This window comes from Lampris incognitus, chromosome 10 (assembly GCF_029633865.1).
Source record: "Lampris incognitus isolate fLamInc1 chromosome 10, fLamInc1.hap2, whole genome shotgun sequence".
NCBI classification, from domain to species: Eukaryota; Metazoa; Chordata; class Actinopteri; order Lampriformes; family Lampridae; genus Lampris; species Lampris incognitus.
Genome location: NC_079220.1, coordinates 31,752,716 through 31,765,874, shown reverse-complemented (window position 1 = coordinate 31,765,874; position 13,159 = coordinate 31,752,716). Strand labels below are relative to the sequence as shown.

The 13,159-nt window shown below is 47.6% G+C and overlaps 1 protein-coding gene across 1 annotated transcript in view; it reads left to right on the top strand.

Moving 5' to 3' along the window:
* The first annotated feature begins 1,738 nt into the window (after positions 1 to 1,738).
* ppfia3 (PTPRF interacting protein alpha 3) overlaps positions 1,739 to 13,159 on the top strand; it is a 42,460-nt gene continuing 31,039 nt past the window's right edge. The window contains exons 1-10 of the mRNA XM_056287335.1: positions 1,739 to 1,817; positions 1,887 to 2,068; positions 8,006 to 8,107; positions 8,333 to 8,572; positions 8,674 to 8,733; positions 8,902 to 9,030; positions 9,224 to 9,316; positions 10,135 to 10,187; positions 10,314 to 10,407; positions 10,678 to 10,812. Coding sequence (XP_056143310.1) covers positions 1,739 to 1,817; positions 1,887 to 2,068; positions 8,006 to 8,107; positions 8,333 to 8,572; positions 8,674 to 8,733; positions 8,902 to 9,030; positions 9,224 to 9,316; positions 10,135 to 10,187; positions 10,314 to 10,407; positions 10,678 to 10,812 — 1,167 coding nt within the window. The remainder of the gene's footprint in view (positions 1,818 to 1,886; positions 2,069 to 8,005; positions 8,108 to 8,332; positions 8,573 to 8,673; positions 8,734 to 8,901; positions 9,031 to 9,223; positions 9,317 to 10,134; positions 10,188 to 10,313; positions 10,408 to 10,677; positions 10,813 to 13,159) is intronic.

The window sequence follows — 13,159 nt, the reverse complement described above, 5'->3', positions numbered from 1 at the left end:
GGCTGTTGATAGGAAATAAACGCCTTGCAGGCGGAATATAGCAACGTCTCGTTTACAGACCCCCCCCCCCAAAAAAAATCAACAGATTTCGAACATTGGAAACTATTGATTAGCCTACATAATTAACCGGATGATTGGCACGTGAGATTTGACAGCGGTATGGACTACTCTGTAGCCTCGGTGCAAAAAAAAAAAAGAGAGGGGGGGTTAATTTAAGCCATTATTTCGGTGTTATTTCTGTGTATTTAGCGAGTTACCATCCCACAAATTGCCAACCGCACGTTTCACGCCAGATCTTGTGCAGATGGGTTACGGAGACATCGGGCCAGCCAATTTCTTCATGGATGCAGCCCATAATTACAATTCATGATGACACCCTTTTCCATATGAATGCATGAAACAGCGCCACATCTGTATATACATATATATATACCTTTAGGTCTGTCGGTCGTTCCTCGTTTACGTTACAGGGTTTCGGGGACTATCGATACCTTTCATGACTCATTTCCGTGTATCATGCGCATTCATTATTAGCATTATGGCTGCACGGGCTGTCGGGTGGACGCCGAGATATTCATGATGGATGAATTACACCAGACGTGTGTGTCGACATGCCAGTGAACACAGTCGACAGAATTGCTGCAATACCAGTTGGTCTGATGATTATTTGTCGAGGTAAAAAAAAATACTTGACGTGCGTGCACCCGCGTATTTAAATGGTATATATATATATATATATATATATATATATATATATATATATATATATATATATATATATATATATATATATATATATATATATGTGTGTGTGTGTGTGTGTGTGTGTGTGTGTGTGTTGGGAAAGATCGGCCGTCTGTGAGCAGAGTTGGGAGATTTGAATGCACTTGGCAAATCTGTGCTGGCATGATGCGGTTCCTTGTTCTGTTCCACCGAGATTTAATAAATGTTTGGCCTCCATGTACAGACAACTGACCATTACTTCATTCCCACCTCTCTGTCTGTCTGTCTGTCTCTCTTTTTCTCACACTCACTCATTCACCGACTCTTTAACTCTGCTCCACTGCTCCCCCCTCCCGCAACACACACACACACACACACACACACACACACACACACACACACACACACACACACACACACACACACACACACACACACACACACACGCACACACGCATACAGGGACACATTTGCCTAAACTGACCTCAGTCGTTCTTCTTTTCCAGGTGCCTCATCGCTTATCAGTGTGAGGACTGGCCTGGGGGTCAGTGACCCTCCACCAGACGTGCACTTCTCCCTCTTACCCCTCCCCCTGAAACCCCTCCCCCTGTAACCCTGAGTCCCTATAACCCTGCCCTCCTGTCCACACAAACGCCTTGGCCACCGTTACCTCATTCATTCCTTTGCCTGCTCCACACACACACACACACACATGCAGAAGCAGGCATACGCATACATACATTCCTAAAGCTACCCGTCAGTTACCCAGCATTATAGGCGTTTCGACCAATCAACTTGAGATCAGATGCTAAAAAAAAACCCCTAATAATCTGTTTCATCTCATGAGCTGACCAGTTGTTTGCTAGCAAACACTCGGGCTATTCTTGTGGGGTTGCTTCACACAAAGTGTCCTAGAGAGATCACCTGCGCCTTACAACGGACAACCTCGACCCCTCCGACAGCACCTCGCACCAACCAGCTTCCTGTCACACTCCCACACCTGCCCGGCCTCAGGATGATGTGCGAGGTGATGCCCACAATCTCGGAGGATGGGCGGGGCGGAGGAGGGGGCTCGTCTTCCCCCGCGGGGGCTGGTGGAGGGATGGGGGGAGGGATGGGGGGCATCGGGGGCAGTTATGGGGGCCGAGACCCCCGAGGGGCAGATGAGGGCGGCAGCACCGGCACCTTGGAGTCGCTGATGGTGAACATGTTGACAGAGAGGGAGAGGCTGCTGGAGAGCCTGAGGGAGACCCAGGACAGTCTGGGAACGGCCCATCTACGCCTGAGAGAGCTGGGGCATGAGAAGGAGTCGCTGCAGAGACAACTCTCCATCGCCCTGCCACAGGTAGACCACCTACAGGGGATTATTGTGTCTTTATGCATGTGTTTGTGTGTATATGTGCAAGTGTGACACTGGGTTTACAGGTGTCTTAGTGTCTACATACACATGGATCAATTTTCTCTTTTTTCACCCTGCCTTACAAACACGCACGCATGCACACACACACACGCACACACACACGCACGCACACGCACACGCACACATTCATAAACTGATGGTGGAGGCTGCCATGCAAGGTGCCAACCTGCTCATCAAGAGTGGTTAATGGTTCAGTGTCTTGCGCAAGGAAACTGACATGCTCTCCGCAGGAGCCAGGGATCGAACCAGTGGCCTTCTGATTACTGGACGATCCGCTCTACATCCTGAGCCTTGGCACCCCCAATATAAACAATCTTAGACATAAACAAAAATTTCACCCTCACCCCAAATAGAGGTTTGTCTCAGATGAAGGACACACACATGGGTAAAGGAATCGGAAAACCGCCTTTACCACCTTCACTGCCAGGCCCTTCTGCTCTCCATGCTGACCTACCAACTCTGTTCTGTTAGCTAGCAGATGATTCACTATCCATTATAGTGAATTGTACTGGTGTGGGCTGTTTATCCTGTATTTTCTCTGAGTTGTTTGCCCAATATGCTTTTATTGCTTCGCTCAATATAAGCATATTGAGCGAAGCAGCCTTAAACTCAGAGAAGATGATGACGATGTTCCATTCAGTGGGTCCGTTGAAGTGACTTAGTCCCTGAGAGTACAAATTACAATATTATCCTACATCCTAATGCCCAGAGCTAATCGTTTTGTTATTCTACTCAACATAAAGGGGCTCTAACTCTATTTTCAGACGTGCTATGTCATTGGACGCCCCAGGCAGTGATGAGGCCTATTTTTCTCTGTTGCTACACCTGAAATATCAAAAAGAAATATCAGATGTTGTAGTCCTATACACTTTCACAGAGAATTATGTGACATTAAAGGGCCACGCTGCCTCACTAGGGGAATGAGTACATATAGTTCTGCTTCCGGTGTGGGAAGATGGCGGTGCGAATTCACATTTGCAGCGGCCTTACCCAGTACCGTCCATGCAGTGTCTTTGTCCACGTCTGCGTCTAAGTTTAATGACTGGGAGAGCTGGCGCTGGATAGGTTGGGAGAACTTTGCCTGCTGCGTCCTGTGGGCCCAGGGACCATGGCCTTACCTGGAGCTGCCCAAAGAGGAAACACCAATGGTGGTCTGACATGAAGCGGAAGCAGGGCAGGCTAAGCTAACTGCTAGCCCATGCAGACCGGCAGTTCCGATAACACCGAGGGCGGTCTGGTGGGGGAGTTGCCTAGCGTTGGCCGTGTTTTTGGTGTCGTCGTGTGATTTGCGGGGAGGTGCGCCGAAGGGTGTCTGGCTGGGAGAGGTGGTGTTGGATCAGCTGGGGGAGCCTGGTGTGCTGCGTCCGGTGGGCCCAGGGACCACGGCCCTGCCTGGAGCTGCCCGAAGAGGAAACACCGAGGGCGGTCTCACAGGAAGCGGAAGCAGGGCAGGCTAAGCTAACTGCTAGCCCATGCAGACCGGCAGTTCCGATAACACCGAGGGCGGTCTGGTGGGGGAGTTGCCTAGCGTTGGCCGTGTTTTTGGTGTCGTCGTGTGATGTGCGGGGAGGTGTGCCGAAGGTGTCTGGCTGGGAGAGGTGGCATTGGATCAGCTGGGGGAGCCTGGTGTGCTGCGTCCGGTGGGCCCAGGGACCACAGCCCTGCCTGGTGCTGCGCCTGAGGAGGAAACACAGAGGGTGGTCTGACAGGATGCGGAAGCGGGCCAAGCTAAACTAACTGCTAGCCCATGCAGACCAGCAGTTCCAACAGTCATCCTGATTGGTGTTTGCTCTCTTGGACGGTGAACGTTTTATTTTTTTTAGATATGTTGGAAAAATTTGTTTTTGTATTTTTTTTTTTTTGTAGTTTGGATATATGTGTTCTTGTAGATTGCATATGTGTTTTTCCTTTGTGTTGCACTGCTGTGGGCTGGGGGAATGATATTTCATTTCATTTCATGTGTGCAGGTGCATGAAATGAAATGACAAATGTTCCTGATGTATATATATATAAATATATACACATCCACTCTTCTCCTGGATCACCACCTTGCCATGGTGGAGAAGCTTGCGTGTACCAATGATCCCAAGAGCTATGCCGTCCTGATTCTGGCTCCTGGTAAGGTCACCCAAGGTGGATAGGTCAAGGGGGAGGTTGCAGACCAAGTGTGATCCAACAAAGACGCCAACAGAGGAACTGGTGGAAGCTGTCTCCAAGTCACAATGGCAGTGAAGGCGGATGAAGGCTGCAACAGATGGTGGTCTCCAATCATCTTGGCTCTCTATGCGATTGAACTCTGGCCCACCCCCTACCAAGGACCGTGTGGTGGCTGCAGTCACATCAGCCACTCCACGTAAAAAGCTGTCACACGCAGGTGTCCTCTCATTATGTAGCTCCAGGATCGGCCTCTACACCCACCCGAGGACCCAGAGGGACTCAGAGGGAGGACGGTCATACTCGACCCCGAGTGACAGCCAATGATCCATCCACTCTCTTGTTCACTCACTCAGTTACACAGTAACACATGGACCACTTGGATATGCTGTACAGCCAATGAGTTCATAGAAGATAGTGAGATAGTTTGTGTGTGTGTGTGTGTGTGTGTGTGTGTGTGTGTGTGTGTGTGTGTGTGTGTGTGTGTGTGTGTGTGTGTGTGTGCGTGCGTGTGTGTGTGTGTGTGACAAAAGATTGAGAGAACATCAGCATTTTTAGAGAGTGAAACCTGATGATATGAGGCACACCGAGACTAACATAACATGTCCATTTGATTATGGTTGCATGCTAATAAGGTGGTGTCTAGAGTTGTGCTTTAGTTAGTGTGGATTCCATGGGGTAGGTGAGATGAACTAAGATGAGAGAAAATTGAGTTGGAGAAGTGTTTGACACACACGTTAATGCTAGCAGAGCAGGGAACACAGCCATTAAGTGCATCTTGTGCCTGGTCCTAATGATGGCAACCAAGAGAGAGACAGGGGGATAGAGACCTAGGTGATGTGAGGAGAGCTTGGCATAGTAGGAGTAATGGCAGCTGTCTTCGACCATCTTTTACACCAATCAATCCCAGATTTACTGTATGAAATCCTTTGAGCCCAGCATAGGCCATCTTTACAAGGCAATTTTCTCTTCTTTCCCCCTCCTCCATCTCCTGAAGCCTTGTCAATAAGCATCTTCCTATCTCCATCTTCCTTTCATATTCTCATGTTTGTACCCAGTGAGGGCATTGACTGTCTATATGCTCATTATGTGTCAGATAGTTTGTGCCTCGATATTTTGTGGTAGAAGGTAGATAAAGGTCACTCCAAGTCATGAGAGGATTGGGGAATGGGTTTATGGTGGCACAGTGGTTAGCGCTGTCGCCTCACAGCAAGAATGTCCTGTTTTTGAACCCCAGAGTTGTCCAACCTTGGGGGTCATCCCAGATCGTCCTCTGTGTGGAGTTTGCATGTTCTCCCCGTGTCTGCAGTGGATTTTCTCCGGGTTCTCCAGTTTCCCCCACCATCAAAAAGACATGCATATTAGGGTCCATACTCCTGCCTGTGCCCCTGAGCAAGGCAATGGAAAGAAGAACTGAAGTTGGTCCCTGGGTGCTGCACGGCGGCTGCCCACTGCTCCTAGCTACTCAGCTAGGATGGGTTAAATGCAGAGAAAGAATTTCCCCACAGGCGTTTATAAAATATCTCAAATAAGGTTGCTAGTTGACATCCGTGGATTAACTAGGAAAATGTGAATGACGTGTGCAATAATGTCCTGCAACTCTCATGCTGGTTCTCTTACTTAAAGTGTAAGACTTAAACCTCTAAACTGCTCATTTGGATCTAATCAGGAGCTAAGAGTAGGAAACTGTAGTTGTTCTGCAGAGTGTGAATGTGGAGCAGAGCATAGCGGGAAATGAGCATGTGTGCTCAGTCAACCTTACATAGATAAACAAAGGTTAAAAAAGCTCCGGGCGGCCGAGGAGAGTGTGTGAAGGGAAATAACGTATTTGTGCGGTTATGAGGAAATTGATCATTGTAAACACAGAGCCAAGATAAGAGGAGCACCATGAATCACCACCTCCCAAGGTCTAGTTTGCATATGTACGTGAAAGCACACATGATTCAGCACGCATGTGTTTGAGAATAGCCAGGTTTGGCATTAACGCGGGGGCGGCATCTGTCTCTCATGATCCATGATCATGCACGAGCAGAGCCCGTAGCTGAAATACAATGCTAAGCAGAGCGTATCACGTGTGTGTCTGCTGTCATCGGCTGAGCACAGCCCAAGAGGAGCTCAGTGGTGAATTGTCATTATGAACACAGACGTCATCTAGCTGCGGCAGATAATTGCTGTTCAAAGTTAGCCTGTCTCGAGCTGTGTGGCCCTTGCTTGGAGGTGTCAGTCATGATGTCTTTGTTGACTGGTTACCATAGACACAATGTTGTCTAACGAGCCAACATAAAGCAAACCTCACAGTTATAAATAATGAGAATTTGCTCAGCTGGACCACCAACAAAGTGGAGCAGAAGAGATTGCTCTACTTTGGCTCAGTCCCTTTATTCTCATGCCTGTTTAACCTTTATGCATTTGTTTTAATGACAAGTTGCTTCAGTTAATAAAGAATTAAACCTATTTCAGGCACAATGCATGTAGTACACCGGCCTGCTAGATTTTATATCAGGGCCAGAACTGACCAAGATCACTCACGCTGTGAGCCCTGAGTGCTGTGGTAAATATGGTAACGTTTACAAGCCCTGTTATTGTCATTCCTATTAAGACACTTCCCATCTCACAAACAATATTGGGACTTGTATGTGTGCAGCTATATCAGGATTCAGGAATTAGGAACAATGTACTTAAATACATAAAGAAACAACATTTTGTTTCTTCCAGCCCACAGCAGTGCAACACAAAAGACAAAAAACACACATCCAAAATTTCCCCAAAACACCAAAACCATACAAAAACAGAGAGGGGAGAAAAAGCAAAAAAACTAAACAAAAACAAAAACAAAAACGAACAAACAAAAAACAAACAGTTAGCAACACAGTCCACTCAGTGCAACACAGTCCAAAAAATTCCTCTGTCCAGGAGAACGAACGCCAACCAGGATGACTGTTGGGACCGCCGGTCTGCATGGGCTAGCAGTTAGCATAGCCTGCCCCGCTTCCACATCCTGTCAGACCGCCCTTGGCATTTTCTCCTCGGGCACAGCTCCAGGCAGGGCTGTGGTCCTTGGGCCCACCTGACGCAGCACACCCGGCTCCCTCAGCCGATCCAACGCCAACTCTCCCAGCCAGACACCCTCGACACACCTCCTCACACTCCATGCGACAACACGAACGCAGACGCAGACAAAAACACTGCACAGTCAATGCTAGGGGAGGCCGCCACCTGAGCGCCTCAGTGTGTCGTCTCGGGTGCAGCTCCGGGCAGGGCCATGGTGCCTGGGCCCACAGCATGCAGCAGACCAAGCTCTCTCAGCCGATCCAACATTAGCTCTCCCAGCCATTAAATTAAAAAAAAATCCAATAAAAACTTCACACGATGACACAAACTTAGACGTAGATGTGGACAAAGACACTGCAGTTGGTACTGGGTGGGGCCGCCACAAACGTGAGTTCGCGCCGCCATATCTTAGTGTGTGGTGTGTGTGTATATATGTGTGTCTGTATGTGTAACTGGATTGTCCAACCTGAGGTATAGGTATTCCATTTTATGTTCTTGTTTGAAGTGTTCATTTCTGAAAATTAAAAACGGAGGTCTTGTGGTGCATTCTGTCAATTGTCTCTATTTATTGGCCTGTATGGGTGAATGCATGCACACAATTATGACCTCATGGAAGCAGTGCTGGTTGAGTAACAGCCGACCCTCGTGACTCCACAGGAGTTTGCAGTGCTGACCAAAGAGCTGAACGTCTGCCGGGAACAGCTGCTGGAGAGAGAGGAAGAGATAGCCGAGTTGAAGGCAGAGAGAAACAACACACGAGTCAGTACACCTCTCTGTTTGTTTGTTAAAAGTGTGTCACTGCGTTTAACATTTTTGTTGGTGGATGTTCGGGGTGATGTGTTGTCGTAGTTTTAGTATCGTCTCTATTCCGGTCTAATTGCAAAGACCTCTGAATGTGAACGGTAAACAAGCAGAGATGGGATAAGAGGAATGGTTTCAGGGGGTTTCATGTGGACCATGCGTGTTTCCTCTGTGGGCCGCTAGCTGCTGCTGGAGCACCTGGAGTGTCTGGTGTCGCGTCATGAGCGCAGTCTGAGGATGACTGTGGTGAAGAGGCAGACCCAGTCCCCGGCAGGCGTTTCCAGCGAGGTGGAGGTCCTCAAAGCCCTCAAGTCCCTGTTTGAGCACCACAAAGCCCTGGATGAGAAGGTGCGGGAGAGGTTACGCGTGGCTTTGGAGCGGGTGTCTGTCCTTGAGGAAGAGCTGCAGTCTTCCTCCCAAGAGGTGAGCTCAGGTTTCCTTGTTTTGCTGTCATTCTTCCCCCCTCTGATGAGACAATTCCACAAAAAGTCCTCCTGACCCCGCCTCACCCCATGTTGTTTTAGGTGCTGTCTTTAAGGGACCAAATCAAAAGACGACAACAAGGACTGGACAATGGCAAAGAGGTAGCAAATTGCATTTGTCAGAAAATGTCAAGTCGCTCTCAAGAATTTGTGTTTTGAGCATGTGCATGACACACATACTACGTAGACGCCCCATTTCAGACTAGCACATTTTTTTTTCGTTTAATGTGACAGCGAATGAAACCCAGTTTTAATTTTCTCTTCACACAGCGGCTCCCCAACGGACCGTCCTCCATACTGGACGATGGAGACATCGACAGACAGAGAGAAGGAGAGATCGAGCGACAGCGATCAGAGCTGGGCCAGCTGAAAGAGAGACTGGCGCTCATGTGCAGACAGGTACTCACTTCGGGGAACCGGTCGCGTTGAGGACACGGTGTCATGCTTTCCCCAATTTTAGCCAACAAATAAACAAACAAGACTAAAAAAAATAAAAACCTAAACGTCCACTTTCTTCAAGCTGGAGAAGCTGTAGACAGAGAGTGATTTGTGTGCAGCCAACCGTGTAACCCTGCGTCTTTCTCCTCGCCAGGTTGGGGAGATAGAAGAACAGCTGACATCAGCCAGGAGGGAGCTGGCCAGATCAGAGGAGGCCAACCAGAAACTACAGAGGGATGTGAAGGAGGTGACTGGCCCGTAGATGCAAAATAGACTGCCGCTATCTGTGTCTGTCACAGTGGTACAAAGAGTCTGTTTTGCCCATGCTCATAGAAATATGTAACAGTTCGCTATAGCAACAAAGCCATTTGTGTATTTGGCAGTAGTAACCACCACAGAACACACTAGAGTCTGTACTTGCCCTGTAGCCATGGTAACAGTATCACTGGTAAAGCTGCAGGCGTTTTATATGGACAGTATACTGTTAGTCAATCTGCTGGGTGGCAGCTGATTGAAAGGTATTTAGGGCATTTTGAGATTGGAGGTAGTTGAGCTAGTTTACCCACCAAACCTTCATCTTTTTGTTTTTTGGCTTTGTGTTTTGCCGCTTCCTCTCTCCTCTGTGGCCTTTTATTTGTCCGTCTCTTGCCTGTCCTCATTCTGAAGCATCTCTGGAGAAGTGCAATCCACATATATAGTTATTATTATTGTTATAACTCGTAGCCTCCTTCACCCAAAAGTAGGGCGAGTCTTTCTCTTCGTTCTATGATGGCCATCATTTTCCACGTGCTTTTTGTCACTTGCTCCTCAGCCAACCCTGGCAATCTCCTCCTGCACCCTCCAGGGTTGCACAAGTGGCTGCTTTAGGGAACTGTCAACAACAACTCTCAACCAGTCATTATCATTCTTCAGCTAATAGCTGTTCTGCCTCACTGACATAGCTTTGATCAGCACCCGCTTGGAAACTTGAAGTTCCCCTTCTCCTCCTGCCTCCGACCTTTTTCAGTTTATTAATAAATGTTTTTTTCAAGTGTGCTTATTTTTCTTTCCTTTTACGACTTCCAGGCGCTGTGCCAGAGGGAAGACATGGAAGAGAGAATCACCACGTTAGAGCGCAGGTTAGCGTCTTGCACCCTGATCAGAACTAGCACCACAATCCTGCTCGCCGGCCTGTTGTGTGCATGCTTCCTTTCACGGCTCGCCTGTCTTATGTCGGCTTCTTTATTTTTTATTCTGGCTTGCAGGTACCTGAGTGCCCAGAGGGAGGCAACATCTCTCCATGACATAAAGGATAAGCTGGAAAATGAGCTGGCCAGCAAAGAGTCTCTCTACAGACAGGTGCAGCAGTCTTGTTCATATTCATGTCTGTCCATGTGCACACTGCCGATTGGCAGATGTTCACCAGATTTCTCAGTTAATTGCATCTAGGCAATGAGCAACTTTCTACTGCTTTTTGAAGGTTGTCCAAACTTCACGTTGGCAATGTAGAGCATGCTATTAATGTGCTGCTTTGTTCCCTGACTGGTTTAACCATGTCTGCTGCCTGTGGATGTCTTCTGTTACCACCTTATCTTTCCTCTACACTCCTGCACATCCTGCCCTCTGCAGAGTGAGGAGAAGAACAGACAGCTACAAGAGCGTCTAGATGATGCCAAGCAGAAGCTGCAGCAGACCCTGCAGAGAGCCGAGACCCTGCCTGAAATAGAGGCCCAGCTTGCCCAGAGAGTGGCAGCACTCAACAAGGTGTGTGTGTGTGTGTGTGTGTGTGTGTGTGTGTGTGTGTGTGTGTGTGTGTGTGTGTGTGTGTGTGTGTGTGTGTGTGTGTGTGTCTGTGTCTGTGTGTCCGTGTGTGTGGTGCAGGCACAGAAAAGAAAAAAGATACCAGTAAAATGCCGCAATTCATAAACAATCAATACAAAAGGCTATTAAGGTGATAATTAGGACAAGTATTTCCTCCTTGGAAAACACTCCCCACAAATGACTGACTTTAATGTTCACGTGTTAACCTGTCTCATTCCTGTAAACACACAGTGGGATACTGGCCAGATGTTTGCATACTGTTTGTTTCTCCTACCAGAAGCTTCACCACATAACAGGTGATGATTGCCCATACATGTTCGGACACGATGGCTTTCATGAAAGGAGTGGCTTGATGTGGGGTAAATAACAAATACGGAAAGGATGGAAGAAGCAGTCCTCACTGCTACGCTGTAATTCTTTGAGGTCTTCGAGAAGCCTACAGTATTAAGTTGTTAGAAAATTTTAGTTCCGCTCAGTTCAGACAACTTTATTGATCCCAAAACGGGCAACTTATTTGCTCAAAAACTCAAAAACTCACAGGCCAAGTAGATTTATGTCAGATGTAACAAAACAACATGTGAGAAAACATCGAAACAATGAGCAGCAGTGAATAAAATATAAATTTGCTATAGTTCATATTAATAACCAAGTTTAAATTCAAGAAAGGCCTAAAAACTGTCCTGCTTAAAGCCCAACCTTAACTTTTCAGGAGCTCCCTGGTGGCACTTTGCAGCGAATATGAACTAGCACTGGTTGTTACTATTGCACCAGTACTTATTTAAACACCATTACTACTACTATTGAGCACATTTCTACTTGTACTTGACAAAATAATTGGCCTGTTTTCTGACTTGTTGCAATTTACGTACGCCATACGTGGCGTACGTAAATTGCAACGGTGGTGCAGTGGTTAGCGCAGTCGCCTCACAGCAAGAAAGTCCTGGGTTCAAGCCCTGGGGTAGTCCAACCTTGGGGGTCGTCCCGTGTTGTCCTCTGTGTGGAGTTTTCATGTTCTCCCCGTGTCTGCATGGGTTTCCTCCGGGTGCTCTGGTTTCTTCTCACAGTCCAGAGACATATGGGTCAGGTGAATCAGCTGTACTAAATTGTCCCTAGGGGTGTGTGTGTGTGTGTGTGTGTGTGTGTGTGTGCGTGCGTGCGTGCATGCGTGCGTGCGTGCGTGCGTGCGTGCGTGCGTGCGTGCGTGCGTGCGTGTGTGTGTGGACCCTGTGATGGCCTGACGGCCTGTCCAGGGTGTCTCCCCGCTTGCCGCCCAATAACTGCTGGGATAGGCTACAGCATCTCCGCGACCCTGAGAGCAGGATAAACGGTTTCGATAATGGATGGATGTATAGATACAATGTACATATACTACCCCGGGGTTGTCCAACCTTGGGAGTCATCCCCGGTCATCCTCTGTGTGGAGCTTGCATGGTCTCCTCGTGTCTGCTCCGGTTTCCCCTGCCATCAAAAAGACATGCATGTTAGGGTTAATAAAGTGGTAAAGGAGTATTAGTGTAGAATGTAAAGAAATTCATTTAAATCCTTATAAACTCGGAAACCACGATTCAAGTTCCTATTTCTGTTATATTGACCTTTATGCCACTGTTGCTTTAAGAATGGGACGCGTATCGCTGATGCTATCACGCTGTCAGGAAGTGAACAGCGCTCGTTGTGGCCACGTTTTTTTTGGACCGTGCAGAGCAGAGAATGCGAACCAGATGATGGCGAGGGTTTTGTGTCCGCCATAAGATCTTCCAACCTTTGAGAAGCAGCAACTGCCGTATTTATTGGATTTGGATTTGGATTTATACAAGTATTTCTCTTTTTTTTTTTTGTATTTCAAGCTGCATTGAATTGAAACAGCTGTTCCCTCCAGAAAACCCCCCTCACACCCACAGAGCTAAAGTGGGATGTTGTGAACCCCTTACCCCTTTATCTATCCATATTTTTACTATCGGAATAAAGACCCTAAAATTATATTTGAATGTCCCGTGTATAATCCCCCCGGCTTCAAATTTTGGTCTGTGCCCTTGACTGAGACTTGACAAGAAGTGGAGTTGGCCCCTGGGTGGTGCACGGCGGCTGCCCACTACTCCTAGCTACACAGTTAGGATGGGTTAAATGCAGAGCATAATTTCCCCACAGGGATCAATAGAGTATATCAAAATCAAAAATCAAACTCTTGGCTATGATCTGATTACTATTTAGCAAGTGTGCTACTACAACTTTATATAGTACTACTATGATATGATTACAGTAGAGCACTCTGTTATGGCAACATTCATATTAA